The following is a 15,007-nucleotide window of genomic DNA, read 5'->3' on the forward strand; positions in this document are numbered from 1 at the left end:
CGATCGCAAAGCGCGACCCATCATGCTTGAGGCTCTCGCAATCTTCAAGCCCCATTCAAAATCCACGCGCATGTCACCTTTCAGGGTACCTTGTAAAAATCTCTCGAGTTTTTTTGCGAAGTGCTTGGGCCTCCATACCCTCTATTGCCGAAGCAGGCTCGGTGTGCATCGAAGCCACTCCATGTCGGTTCGACCGCCCGCTGTCAACCGACGGCGATCGTCACGTCTTCCCTCGACTCCACCGCGTGCAACTCCGCCATCTACCGCCGTCCACGCCGAGAGGCGCGTCACGCGATCACGTACCGTTCTCGGCGGTCCGCCCGCTCCATCACCGGCGCGGTCAGTCAACGTGGCCACACACCCCCCCCACGTGCGGCTGTGCCGGTGCGCGGGGCGGGCCGCCGGCCGGCCGCGGCGCAGGGAGAGCGACTTCCCCGCCAGCGCCGGGCCGCTGCGCGAGGCGACATCAATCTTGTACGAGCGGCAGCACCGCCAGCCAAGCCGGGATGCCGGCACCGCCGAAAGCACGGATAAATAACCCACCGAATCGAGCGGCCGACGGGTCGGTACCCCGCGCTAATTAGCGTGATGAATTAGTGAGGCGCGCCCCCGGCGTCGGTGGCGGTCAAACGCAACGCCGACCGTGGGAGGACGGGCGCTGTCCTCCGGCGGGCGTGGAGATGGTGACGCTCAGCTGGCGCCGCGCCGGTGCTGCGTTAGTTTACTTGTCACCAGGCACTGCTGCTTTTAGGGCGGTCAGGAAACACTGAGGTGGCAGAGCCATCTATAAAATAAGTTTTGTATAGAACGGTTATTTTGAAGACTGGTACGTAGGAATAAAGGGTGTAGTAGTAATAGCGCGATCATCCCTATCCAGATACTGAAACCCAGTAAGAGCTGACAGGCGCTAAAAGCCAATGCAGCTGATGCCCCCTGAGACCCACCAACTGAACACCAAAAGTTGACAGTAATGTGGGTATGCTGGTGGATAAACACAGAGATCGTCTCATTTATCTGTTGGCAGGATGAACTGTAAATACAACATTTCTGTACTTGTTTAAGGTTGAGAGGTTTAAATAGCATTTGTTGTTTCGCACATCACTCAGATTAAAGTTTGATGGGTTTGAGCAAACTGCACTTTTGGAAAATCTTATACATACTTGTGCTCAGAATGAGACTGTTTTGATCAAAGCGTTTTGGATTTTCCCTGCCTTTATAACAAGATCGCGCGAAAGATGAATTTTTTTTGAAAAACCGCCGACATGTAAGGTCATTCGCGATGCATGATGTCTGGTTGAACTGATGGAAGCGTCTATACCTCGTCATCAACCACCTTGTGTCAAAGCATCCAAAAGGCTTGAACGGGACCATCGAACAGTGCATCGTTAACTGACTATCGACTGGGTTATACCCTGTGAAATCGTTTTCTGTAAATATCATTTATTTTGCGCAGACGAGTTTTCGTGATATACTCCCACTTGTTACACGCATGCAGATCACGAGCCATGCGCGTTTTCCAAATATCGTATTGCATGCAAACCAATGTAATGTAACAAGCACATTATGCAGCTACGCGATGAAAACAGAGAATATCAGAGGTTCACCGTCAAACCACGAAGGCAAGTCGCAGCCCGTGTGACTCTGGTGGCTGTTGTCGCAGCTCACGTGACTGGTGGTTGTGTGCAGCTCGCTTGGCTCTAGTGGTTGTGTCGCAGCTCGTGTGACTCTGGCGGCTGTGTTGCAGCCCACGTGACTCTGGTGGTTGTGTCGCAGCTCGCGTGACTCCGGTGGCTGTGTTATTTTCCATTAGCACTGGGCCTATCTAAGAAGGCATTTCTCTGCAGATTACAGGAATGTCAGAAACGAACAGCGAAACAATGTCTCTAATGGAATGGACTTCTCTCCGATTGTGCCAAACCGTGCATCATGCTTATCACAAAGCAGACAACTTTCGCCAGCAAGACGAATGCGTGATTCAGTGCGAATGAATAATTTGTTGTGAGCCTAATTTAGCACATGTCCGGAGCGTAAGAACGATAGAAGGACAGAACTAAGCAGTATATCACAAAACATTCACACAATTTTAACAAATGGCATAGCGCTGAGCAGAACGCATGCCAAGACAACCTCATTAAACGCCCATTCATAAGGCCCGAGTTAAAGGACTGACTGCTATCTGGGCTTACATCCGATGAATGGCGCTACGGTTACTCACATATTATGTCCGTGTGGCTGATGATCTTGGGCTTGGAGAGCACCATCCCTGTTCGCGTAATTTTCGAGGCTGAATGGGCAGACTGTGAAAGGTACTTACACAATGAAACGTGTTCGCAATCAATGCCCGGTTGACGCCACTACAGATCAATGGCACCTTTCGCGGTTTGGAACGGGTGGGGTGATAACAAAGACGAGGGCTTTCATCATGAAGATCAAACTAAGTGAATTGATTGTCCTTCTGTGGGCGTCATGGTCTCCGCATGAGGCTTTTGCCGGGATGACTTCTTAATAGTTTTGAGCACAGTGCTGACATTTTAAATAACTCATGCAACATCATTTTTGTCCGTGGCAAAGCTCTAAATATTTCATCTTGAGATCGTAAGACCTGTGACCTTTTCTTCGACTTATGCTGGTAATTTTTCAGAAGTTGCCAGTAGCGCTTGTTTTCAAAGAAAATGCACTACAAAAACGTTTCGCAAGCTGTTTTCTTTGCGCACGTCAAGGTGGCCAGCTGATTGCGACGCTGCTTGGGTGGGGCAGCGGGTCATTGAACCCCTAAGATCTAAAATAGTAAGAGAGCCAGAAACACGCAACTCAGGTCTGTATGTCAACTCAGTTATGTAAAATGTTGGGGTTCCTAAGTCATTAGCTTTCAGTCAAATAAGCCCAAGTACGTTCAATCTCCAGATCGGTGTCCGAAGTGCCCGCATACCTTCTCATGCAGCCACCTTTAGCCAGATGCCTCTACGAGGCAAAGTGTCTCTGATATTCATTTGAGTTAAGTGACCTCATTCGACCTTCAGAAGGCCATGTTCACTAAAAACCTCGATCTTGCTTTGATTTTTAAATTTCAATAAGCGCCAAGGATTACGCTAGCTGGTATATTTCCAAAAAAATTGGTTGAGATCATTCTAGGTCTGCGACCTGCTCTGAGGTCATGGAGTCTATCATACACATCTTTCGACGTCCCTGTGACAAAAATCTGAAATGAACGTCAAAAACAACCCTATAAGCAATGCCTCGAGTAAAAAATAAGATTTTGACTTCTGTCTGAGGTTCATGCCCTATTGTCTAATAAATCACCTCGAAGACGCAAGACTTTGTCCAACACTCCGTTGCCGCATCAGATTGAACGATTCCCTAGGAATTACCTTCAATGACCGCCTTGGCCTGGCTTTGACCTATCAAGGGGCTGTGACCTTACACGTGTATCCAACTTGGTACCAAATGGTTGACTATTCAATTGCCTAAAGCAATGCAAAGTTTGGCGCGGCTGCGCCGTTCCAAAGGCTTATGCCGCTGAGAGGTCACTTTGGAAAAAAAAATATTTGGAGGGGGTCTAACTGGTTTACGCCCGAGCGCGTGCTATTGTATCACTGTGAAACGAATTGCTGTCGTTCTGGCTGCTTTAGCAAGCCCAGGTGGTCAAAGGTCAAGCTACGCCAATCTCTTAGATTTGTGGTCGAATTTGACGTTTCGAATCGAACACGATTTAAGCGAGATGCGTAAGATTTGCATAATCTACAATTTTTAGACTTTCTGTCGGTGTGCTTCCATTGATATAGCTTATTTCTTGATATGACCGGGCCGATACTGAAACAATAACATTCACGCATCCAGCCTGATATGACACATCACAGGTCACATCTATCGATATCCAATAGTATCCATTGTACGCAAATACCTTCGAACACAGCACAGCTTTGCGATGGTTAGGCCTCGTCTAGCTGAAGCTCGCTCGACGCTCCAATTGGTGGTCCACACTTAAGCAGAACGAGTCATCATTTGGCTTAAGCAAGAGACGCTCGGATGCCAGCCCAGTTTCTAATTAACCACAGGAGCTGTAAACACCGCTCTCAGTATTTTTGCATTGGTTTCTCCCAGTGAGACGGCTTTTCAGGCGTAGGGCGGGCGAGGTCATAACAAGCAAGATTATTACTATCATGTTGAAGAAAGCGATCTGTAAACGAATGAAACATTCTTAATGTTTTTGGAAGCCCAGGCATAAGGTTTTTGCACCACATAATGTTACCTCTCCTTAACGCGCTTGGAAGGTTGAGCTGTATTGGCGTTCTTAGAATGTTTGCATAAATTTACAGGCACTGTGGCTTGAAAATTGGCTGGTCTAAGAGCTGACAGGGCGCGACAATTATAGCCAGTGAGGTTAGGGAATATGAAATTATTTGCGTTTTCCAGAGGGTTTGCAACCAAAATGTTGCAGAAATGATGGTATTTTGAGTGAACGCTGCTAACATCTTAATGGACTAATTGTTTATGCAAACGTCATGTCCCAAGCTTTTCAGTGTAGGCCACAGTGGTATATTCAAGAGCGGCTTCGAAAAAGGTCCGATTGGTCGTTCTGCGGTTTAATCATCGACGTAGGATAATGCTTACATCACTTAGTGATGTGTAACCGGTACATTCGTCTGCTTCGTGCAATTGGTGTCAGGTCCTCACGCACTGGTCGTCGAAATCTGGCACCAGTCCCAAAACACACCCGAGACTGGAGACATGGCTGGCGCTCAAGCGCGTGATGACCTGTACACACCCAAGTCAAGACGCTCTGATCAATGTCGCGACTTCGTTCTAGGCAAGCCAAGTTTCAAGCCAAAATGTTTGCAAAGTTACGCCAGCATTCTTAAAACACCAATACAGCTCAGCCTGCCAGGGAGAGGTGGTCCTATGTAGTGCTAAAAGCTATGTCCCTGGGCTCTCAAAAGCCAACTACTTCATTTGTTTACATTTCCGTTTCCTCGACAAGATAATAACAATCTTGTTTGCTACGAACCGACTCCCGGTCACCGAGACGGGTCCGAATTTCACGAGCTTTTTCGGGTTCTTCCGTACAACCTCGGTTATTCAATACATACACACAGTGGCCGACCAACGGCGCGTACAGCGACCGCTAATGTAACCAACACCAGTGTCTTTCTCTTTCCAGTTCGCCAGCTGATCCCGTGATCGCTGATCCCGAAGACGCTGCGAGTCTTCGGGAACTGAGCCCTTCGTTGGAACCGTAGCATTCAGATTTTTCGCACTTCGAAAACGTACGATTTCAAGTTGCGTTAAAGAAACATGACATATCGCGTTACGTTTCGTTTCCTTGTTGCGTTACGTTTCCCATGGGAACATGGGAAACGTTACGCTTCCCATGTTCGTGAAATGGGGTCAATCAGATTTTGTTTCGATTGTCTTGCTGTCGGAACACCACGCCTCGTCGAACAGCAAAGTCAACGCCTAAACGTTTTTTCTATTGTACAATTTAAAAAAAAAGAAACTTGCTCTTTTCGCTGCTGAAAACTTTATGAAGCTGTGGTTAATTTCTCCGAAGCTATTGGCTACAAGACAGCGTGAATGGCCGAGCCTGGCCGGGCCACTGAAGGAGACTAATTTCCATCGTTCAGGAAGGATTAGTTTGCTATCTGACACTCGTAACAAGCGAAAAAAACTGCAAATGTATTCTCCCCAGAATAACAATTATCTGTCAATGATTTAGATGTGTGTACACGGCCAATACAAAGGCACCTTAGCATCTCGCTGTACCTACTAAGAAATCGAATGTTTGCCTTCGCCTGTGCGATTTACTGGGCTGTGATGACTTTTATAAAACATCTGCCGTACCCGACTTGCGGTAGCAGCTAGCAATTCCCCAAGCAAAACAAGCCGGGATTCAAAGGCGGGGCCTCCCATTAGACGAAGTGATCCCAGCCTGTAAGATGGATCATTGGTGTAATGGAGGGCCCGAGCACAGCACATTTGAGCGGTTCAGCATTAGCTTTTATTAGGACCGACGGATAAAGCAATCATTCGATCGAAGTCACCAGTCTTGTCGGATATTGGACGAACTACTTTTAAGCGTTACATAACGTACTACGCACCACAAATCTAGTACGTCAACGTAATATCTGATCACGCACTCAGCATTTGCAGTGACAGCGACTGTAGTCCGTCTGGCTATTCGACGAAATCAGCGGAACTTTGTCGAATTTGAGAGGAGTTCGATACCCAAATTTAGCTCGGCGACATAAAAGTTTGACCTCCGAAAGCCACCAGAGCTTCAAAGTGAAAATATGCACGGAAGTGCAATGTGTACGTACTCAGCATTTAATTTGCGCGTGCGCGACCAGTCCAAAAATGCGATTTCATCTTTGTATGCCGCATGAACAATGACGTTTCGTCTCCGGGCATGCACGCAAACTGGGGACCGATGTTGCAGCGCATCCCTCCATAACGCTACATTACCGCAGTTGCGCTCGTTGCGGGTCATGCCTTGATGCACGCAATCGATTCTGCGTCACGACTCAGACAATATTTAAAAACCTGTCATGTCACACGGCCCAATCAGGGAACAATTCAGGCCAGGTCAGGTCAGGTCACGTTTGAGTCAAAACGAGAAACTGCACATACCTACAAGCATAGTGAAGTCCTTACTCCAATAGTGGTATCTTATTTGGTGCATCGTCACGCATTTACGTTATGCTGAATAATACATCTGAAAGTAACAATGTTTTAACATTTAGCTATTTTCTATAGGACAGGATCAGCAGGACACACAAAGGAGCGGAAAATAACACCCTCTTGGATTTCCTTCAGTTGCCACAGATGTAACCGAAGTAAAGGCACGAGGGCCAATGCAATGGTTAGCCCATGCATTGCAGTGACGGCTAGAGGTATCGATGTACGGAGTTGATATTCAACGCATGCAAATAAAACCACTCATACTAACCAATACACACATCTCACAGCATTGAGACCTCACAAATCTTTTCGGAAATTGGGCGAATTCTTCCTGGGTGTTACATAACGTAATACGTACACGTGTGGCAGAACACGGCAAATCAGTTTCGTCTCACGGCTGCATTGATATTGAGATAGATCAAGTGCCGTTTGAATGGTCCAGCTACGAGATCATGTCAGAGTATGCTATTCTTTGACGATCATGCATCGCAGCTGCACGTGGTTCAACAGCCCTGGCTCTTCGGCGCACCAGAGCTTCCCCCGATGGAAGTGTTTCAGTGTTCTGCAGCAACGATTTACGAAATGTCGTCAACACGTCAGAGTCAGAAGGGGGGGAGGGGAGGGGAAGCGGTGACCAGCCATCGGCCGCCAGAGCCACGGTCCGATCAGTCGCGGCCAGTTCCGCAGCACAGAACACGAGGCGCCCATGTGTTCCTCCTACGTCACGACTGCGAGCCGTCCTGGCCGAACGCAGCAGAAAATCAAAAACCCTCTGCAGCACACATCGGCGTCGCGAGCAGCACTTTGCAGCATCAGTTTGCGCCAAGCCCGAGGCAGAACAGCCTCCAGGTCACGTGGCACATCGCCCGGCGGCGCTTATTTGCGGCACAAACGAAGTTAAGGCCTCTTACCGTGCTCCCCAATCGGCCATTTAGGGTAAAGTTACGTCACAATGGCGGCCTTACATGGCGCACTCCCCCAGTTGAAAAGCGGCCGCCACATCTGCAAGGCGTCGGCGGAAATGGCGCCGCCATCATCGCCCTGCTTCCCAAAAGCGGGAGGGCAACTTTCCGGGTAGCCTGCGCAGATGTGGGAAAATGGCAAAGCTCGCAACAGCCACACGGCGACAGACATCGCACTGTGCTGTGATAAGCGGTTACTGCTTTAGCCGACCAACTTAGGACTAGGTCCAAGCACCAGGTGCTGAGGAGCATAGCATAGCTCGGCCATCAGCGGCTTCACTTCGTTCACGTACAGTTTATCGTGTAATGACCTTGTTACATCAGGGCGTGGCGCAACGGGTCGACGTTTATTAAAACAACGCATCGCACGAATCCAACGATCGAAGACAATGATCGCTGCTCATTTCCAATCAGCTACAAAAAATGTTCACGAATGAGACGCTCCAACGACTCAGTACAATGGCGATGACAAGTGACCTGGCGTTGACAGCTGGCCGTTCGACAAAGCTATTCCGACATCGCCGCTCATCCCACCACAACGCACGCCTCAGGCCCGACACTGGTGACGGTTTGCCCGACACAGCCAGCGGGCAAAAGCTGGACAGGTCCAGCCGCTCTACACTTCCGCCCCACACTGAGGCCGTGCCAGTTCGTGCCGGCAGACAGTCGTCGGTGGCTGACTGACTGTCTGGCAGTGATCAGTCTCAGCCCGACGGCGCCAGCGGCGCGGCCGTCCGTCCACCAGCGACGACCGCCCGCTGGCCGACACCGCGTCCCGAGCGTCAACCGACGACCGTTCGGACGCCACATCCCCAACGTCAACCGACAACCGCCCGGCCGCCACGTCCCGAACGTCAATCGACGACCGTCCGGACGCCACGTCCCGAAGGTCAACCGACGACGGTCCAGACGCTACGTCCCAAACGTCAACCGACGACCGTTCGGACGCCACGTCCCGAGCGTCAACCGACGACCGTCCGGACGCCACGTCCCGAGCGTCAACCGACGACCATTCGGACGCCACGTCCCGAACGTCAACCGACGACCATTCGGACGCCACGTCCCGAACGTCAACCGACAACCGCCCGGCCGCCACGTCCCGAACGTCAACCGACACTGACGCCATGCCGTCCAGGACGCTGTAGTCCATCGGAGATGTAAACCGCCGGCCGGAGGCACGGTTCCCGAGGCCGACAGGCTGTTCACACAGACGCGGTCTATTGCCGGCAGTTGCTGAGGCAGGCGCGGCGGCATCACTTGCAGTAACGGTCGGCCTTCATCTTGGCGCGCCGGTCCAGCAGCGACTCGTGTAGGCGGCCCTGGTCCCGCGCCACGCGCAGCTCCTCCGCGCCGCCCTCATGTAGCCGCAGCCGCTTGTCCTGGAACTTTTGGAACTGCTTCCTGCAGCCCAGCGCAACGCGGGCGTCAGCGGTGACACAAAAGACGTGCGCGGGGACTCCTTTATGATCCTCAGATAGTGCCGCTGTCACTACGAATGGATCAGCGGACTCCCGTTGTGAACTTGAACAAAGCTCTGCAAAGCCGTAGGGAGAAGGATCAAATCCGCTAGTGGCGATACGGCTTGTCTAAATATGCCAGCAGCAATTTCCACTCCGCCAGTCAGTATCAGCTGTGCGCTATCCACATAGGAACAACGAACGCTAAACCCGATCGCAAGAACAGTCGTGCGCACCACGGCGGCTAGTCAAAATGCTTCCTTACACGTTGGGCGCTGTAGCTTGCACGACGTCACAAGACGCAGTCAGTCGCGTTTCAAAAGCTCGGCTGCTGACCACTGGATTTCTTGACACTTGGCATTTGTGGGCGCATTTTTGTATTTTTTTTATGCACGTCAAAGGCTGATTAAATTCGATTCCTTAACAGTATGTACGGAAATGACGCGATGACGAATTCATTACAAGATCTGACAATTAGCATCACTGACAGGACTCCTCTCTCAGAGTTGTTTGACCGAAGACGGCTTTCAATTCACCCAGTAGCCCACAAATTAGGTGGGCGCGGCCGGTACTCACACGTAGTTGATCTCCACCTTGTTGAGATTGCCTTCGTCCTCCTGCGCCGTGGTGCCGCTCGCCTGCGCGCGCTCCGAGTGTGACCGGATGTTGACCATTTCCGGCTGTCCGGCCGTCCTAGCGCGCACGAGCACCGAGTCCTCGTTGTCGGCCGAGACGAAGCGGCTGTTGCCGCCCTGCAGCGCGGTCTTGCCGTCCTGGCGGCCGCACGGCGATACCGTCAGACGCACAGAGCGTCCGGCACGCACGATGACGTCACAGCGCCACACCGCCAAGGGCACCTGGACGTCACGCGACACCACCGCCCCAGGGCGTACGGCCCGCTGACGTCACCAGCGCCCACACCGCCCCCAGGGCCGTCCGGGCCACGCTGACGTCACAAGCGCTACGCCGCCCCGGCCCGAGCTCGACGATCGCTCGGAGACGCCCTGCGTGGCTGAGACGCTCCGTCTGGACGGCCCAGCCACATCAGCGGCAAGACGGGGCTCGGCGCCCTGAGCAGGCAGGCTTGTCACCCGCGCGGGCCGGCCGACGGACCGCCGTGCACAGGTGGCGCCACCCGCGCACTCGATCACCAGCGACACCTGTCACCACTCCGCCACACCAGCCACACACCACACTTGGCGACAGGTGTCACAGCAGAAGCGTGGCTGCTTAACAGTAACGATTTGGTAGTGGGTTTGCTGACATAACTGATGACTGACACCAGCCCATCATTTCAGGGTTCACCACTTGATGCTCTACTGTTGCCAGTATCATATGAACACATCAGTATACTGCAGATACAAGTGCAGTGAAAAATTCAAGCACTGATCGTCATTAACAAAAGCAAAAGTAACAATATGTAACAGGTGATAATCTTGAGTGTTGACACAGCTTTATACAGGAAAAATACGACCTAACCATTGCCTCCACATACTACCATTTTAAGTTCTTTGTGAGCATCACAAGCTGCTGTGGTGTTGATAATTCGAGTCTAACTTGACAGGTGCGAGCATAATCATGTTCATGTTTTCGTCTAAAATCCTCTCAGACCACGGACTTTTTAATGTGCAACATGCGCAACACCAGTAAATGCAACACATCTATTCAGAAAATTCTTCAGATGGACCAGGCCCCACTTTCAAAAACACTAATCCCAGTTTGGTCACCTAGAGCACGCCATCCAGCAGTCATCGCGGCAATCGCCGTCGCCCACCGCGGCACCGTCGCCACTCACGGACCACCTCCTCGAGCACATCCTGACCACTCACCTGGAAGACCGGCTCCCACTGCTCCATGGGGCCGATGGCGTCGGCGCGACCCACCATCCGGTCCTTAGCATCCACGCCCACGTACTTGCCGTAGCCCGACTTGAACGCCACACGCGTGTCGCCCACCGGCACAGCCATAAGCACCTCCTCAGGGTCAGGGCCCTCGCCTGAAGTGGTGCACACAGGTCATACAGGAACACATGTGGGAGGAATGCAATCTATGGCTAGCAAACAGATTTGAAATGGGCTTAATTGCAACCACCAAAACCATGTATGGTGGCATGAGTGATAACAAAAGAAGTGACCTTCTTTCACAAATGTCATGTGATAAGTAGGGTTTCCAGCCCGCAGTGCAATGTTAATCCACCCTGAAAAAGGAGCAATGCTCAATTTAACACATGTTTTTCACATGCTTTACTGTTCAGTTTGACTAAGTCTGGGAAAACTCATGGTACATCAAAACCCACCCTAAGCAAACAACATACAGTGGAAAAGAGAACACCAATGCAAACCTTCTGCATGTGGTGCTCCCACTGTGAAGAGACCATTGTCTAGAGCCTTGATATATGTCCTGTCTCCAAGCTCTATAGCAATGCTGCCACGGATCTCCGAAACTTTACTCGTGGTCCACCAGTCACCTGAGGTGCATAAAAAACATGAGACACAGTACCATGCCTATACTAAAGTGGCCCAATCTATATCACTTAAGGAGTGTCTATACACCTCTTTATGTAATCTTAGAATGATAATGCCCAGGAATGACATGAATGTTGGCATGTTGGCAAACAGTAATACACACTTCACAGAAATATGTATTTCAAATATGAAGCTTACAAAACAATTAGCAGTTGTATAAACCGTGCTTCAAATGTCACTCCCAATAAAATGTATATCTTCTTATCAATATACCATGCATGGCTGAATCAGTCTTAGCAACAGCAGCATCCAATTCATGATCTTCATGCTTCCTTTTGCTGGACTTCTTCTTGTGTTTCCTGAAGATAAAATACCAGTTTACAATCATACGATTCCACCGCATAACATGATCTGACTGAAAGCACCAAACCATAAAGGACGGTGAGTTGAAAATCCCATGAAGGCATTCTATTTCATAAATATTGATGCTTGGGAAATACGCAAAGCACAATCCAAGCTTAACAACACCCAGTAAAAAAACAAAACTTGTCAACCACACTTTCCATCCAGTACACGCACAAAAAATAATCCAAATCTTACTTCTCTTTTTCTCCTTTCAGTTTCAGCTTTCCCACTTTCACCTTGGAATACTCAGACATACTTCAGGCTGGGCTGACCACACTACCAACACATCGTGATAACTTGACACTGCAAAGCTTCAGCCTACTGCCAAGATTCGTAACAGCTGCGTATGTTTTGTCATAATCGGCACTTAAGGTAAATGTGTTGAAACACGAAAACCAGCACTTGCGCACCAAATATCGGCCTGAAAAATATCGCAAATTGAACCTAGACAAGACAAAAGTAATAGCCTTATTACTCGGCAACAGAATGGAGCTTTGAATGGATTGATATTTCGGCAAACTGCCTTTATCAAACAATAGCAGAAGTCGAACCGTTCCTAGACCTTTCCAACCATTAGGCTTTCCCTAAAAGCCTGCCAGAGATAGGGCGACAAGCTAGCTTGTTCATTTTTGGCCTGATGTGATCCGCGGTAACTGGAGGAGCCAGGAGAGGCTAAGACACCGAGTCTCTAAAAATTCAACATTGGCTCCATGGCGTTGGGTGGAAATGACCAAAAATGACTGTTTCCCCACTCGCTCTCCAAACTAGGAGAAATCCTGCCATCTCTGCCATCTGTGGCCAACAAAAAGGAAGCATCCCTGTAATTATCCCCTATAAGCCCGTCACAGACTGGGTGTACCCTGCCTGAGGCGTTGTAACAGACCTGGTCGGGCGCGCTGCGCTTTGACGGCGAGCACCCATTTAGAGGAATGGAATCAACCGAAGGTGGTCATTTGTCTTAGCTTGCCGGGGAGGCAAACTGCTGGTGCATTCAAACCCTGAACGGGATAATCAGAATGGGTGAACGGGGTTTGGCTAATAACACAATATTTTGTGTATTACAAGCTCAGTCCAGTGACGTGCAGCACGCCGAGCTTGACGGTAGCATCACTTAAAGCAATATCAATATGATGACGCCGATGACTCGAACGCGTTAATATTTTATGTATTTAATCTTAGAATGCCGTGCAACATGAAAAGTGTCTACCAGTCTACGGGACGGTACGTAGCAACAGCAATATTGCAAAAGCCATTGGCACATTGGTTGACGGTCCAATATAAGAAATGCCCGCCAGCCACGGGACGGTGCGCAGCAATAGAAAGTTATGACATGAAATTCTAAAAACCAGTGGGGGGGGGGGGGGGGGGGTTGTTCTCTTCACACATTGAACCCATTCGTTAAATTTGTAGTTGTTCGGACATGATGTCAAGTTCCGGCCTTGGCATGGGCGTACTGGGAGGACGAGTAACGATATCACATAAACTTAGAGATCAACGGCTCGAGCAAACGAGCCGATGCAACTGCAGGCTACGTACTTGGTCATACGTGGTGCCGAGCTGACAATGGAACCTGCGAACGCGCCGTCTTGTATGCCTCAGTTTCACTACATACATTGGTTGTAAGTGGGGAGTTATGCATTTAGATGATTTCTTTCCAGTCCCCACTCGTAGGGACAGTTGTAAAATTTTCTTGAAGTTGGGGGAAAAAGCCCTGAACTATCAATCCCTTTGCCTCCGCGCCTGCGCTTCTGTGTCGTTGCCTGTGTTCCGGTATTCCCTGACCGTTTCTAACCAGCATTTTTAATCGCGGATGAAGAATGGTGAAATAAAATGACGCGGCAAAGCTAACGAACAGGGTTCTTTCAAGAGTCAAATGTTAAAACTACTCGTTGCTCTCGAAAAAGCTCGATGCGTCATGCCCGTTAGGGACGATCGATCTATTGTTCGGACGTCACAACTGTCGCCTGAAGGACAGATTGCCGACGAGGACAAGACCTATTAGACGCAGCAGAAGCGACAGACACCAATTGGAAGCGGCTGTCGGGCAGTGTCGGCCACGCACGTAACGCTGGCGGGAGTGGCGCGTCGCTAACAAGGTCAGATTTTCGCTCGCTCGTTCCAGTGGAAGCCTATGTGCCCGCTGCGATTGATGTCGACCAATTTCTACTATCCATAGATGCACTGATGACATATACGACACCATCAGGTCGTCATACTTTAAGTTGTCCGGTTCAAACTCAGCCCGGTTCGGTGTCAGTCTCCGTGCGGTATTCTGCTTATCTCGTTTTCCAGTCATTTCGTTTGCTCTGTTTTGTGTTATCTTTCCTATTGTCCTGCCCTTTCTCTTTGCTTTCTCTCGTTTCGGCCCCACTATGCTGTCGGTGTTGAAATGCGCGGCTTTGGTGCACATGACTTCTCATTTATTCTGGTGCATACAGCTCAAAATAGTTGTCAGATGCCCATATATCTGCTACCTAAATAACTGAAACCCGTCACCAAATTTTGCAGTACGCAGATATTCTGCATGGAAAACTAATCATTCACTTGTTAATATCCGTAGCCATAGTTTTAGAAGAGTTTCTTGTCTCCGCCGTAGTGATAACCGTGTCTGCCGTAGCCGTACGCCCCTCCAGGTCGGTGAGGGCCGAATCCACCGTCGTAACCGCCTCACAGTCCAACAATGGCGAATCTACCACCGCTTCCACCGCCGTATCTACCGGAGCCAGACCCGCCGTAGCCGTACCCGCCGTCAAGTCCTCTGCGGCCGAATCCTCCGCCGGTTCTGCCACCCAGTCGAACAAGAGCGAATTCACCGCCGGATCAGCCGCCGTATCCACCGGAGCCGGAGCCGTACCCGCCGGAGCCGTATCCACCTCTTAGTCTCCGCAGGTCGAATCCACCGTCGCCTCCCAGTCGAACGAGAGCGAATACACCGCCGGATCCGCCGCCGTATCCACCAGAGCCGGAGCCGCCTGTCAGTCCGCTGAGACCGGATGGTCCGCTGGAGAAAAACGGGGAACAGCAGCTGGGAGCAACGGCGGCC

General features: G+C 50.3%; 1 protein-coding gene across 1 annotated transcript; it reads right to left on the reverse strand.

Annotated features, from left to right (window-relative positions):
- Positions 1–8,372: 8,372 nt before the first annotated feature.
- On the reverse strand, positions 8,373–12,261 carry LOC119091918 (protein FRG1). The gene is made up of 6 exons (XM_037214844.1): positions 12,160–12,261; positions 11,833–11,918; positions 11,436–11,561; positions 10,924–11,090; positions 9,671–9,867; positions 8,373–9,038 (listed from the first exon to the last, which is right to left on the reverse strand). Exons 1-6 carry the CDS (start codon positions 12,216–12,218, stop codon positions 8,891–8,893), a joined length of 783 nt encoding a protein of 260 aa, XP_037070739.1. The 5' UTR covers positions 12,219–12,261; the 3' UTR covers positions 8,373–8,890.
- Positions 12,262–15,007: the final 2,746 nt, after the last annotated feature.

This window comes from Pollicipes pollicipes, unplaced genomic scaffold (genome assembly GCF_011947565.3).
Source record: "Pollicipes pollicipes isolate AB1234 unplaced genomic scaffold, Ppol_2.1 Scaffold_3447;HRSCAF=4054_pilon_pilon_pilon, whole genome shotgun sequence".
Taxonomy (NCBI): Eukaryota; Metazoa; Arthropoda; class Thecostraca; order Pollicipedomorpha; family Pollicipedidae; genus Pollicipes; species Pollicipes pollicipes.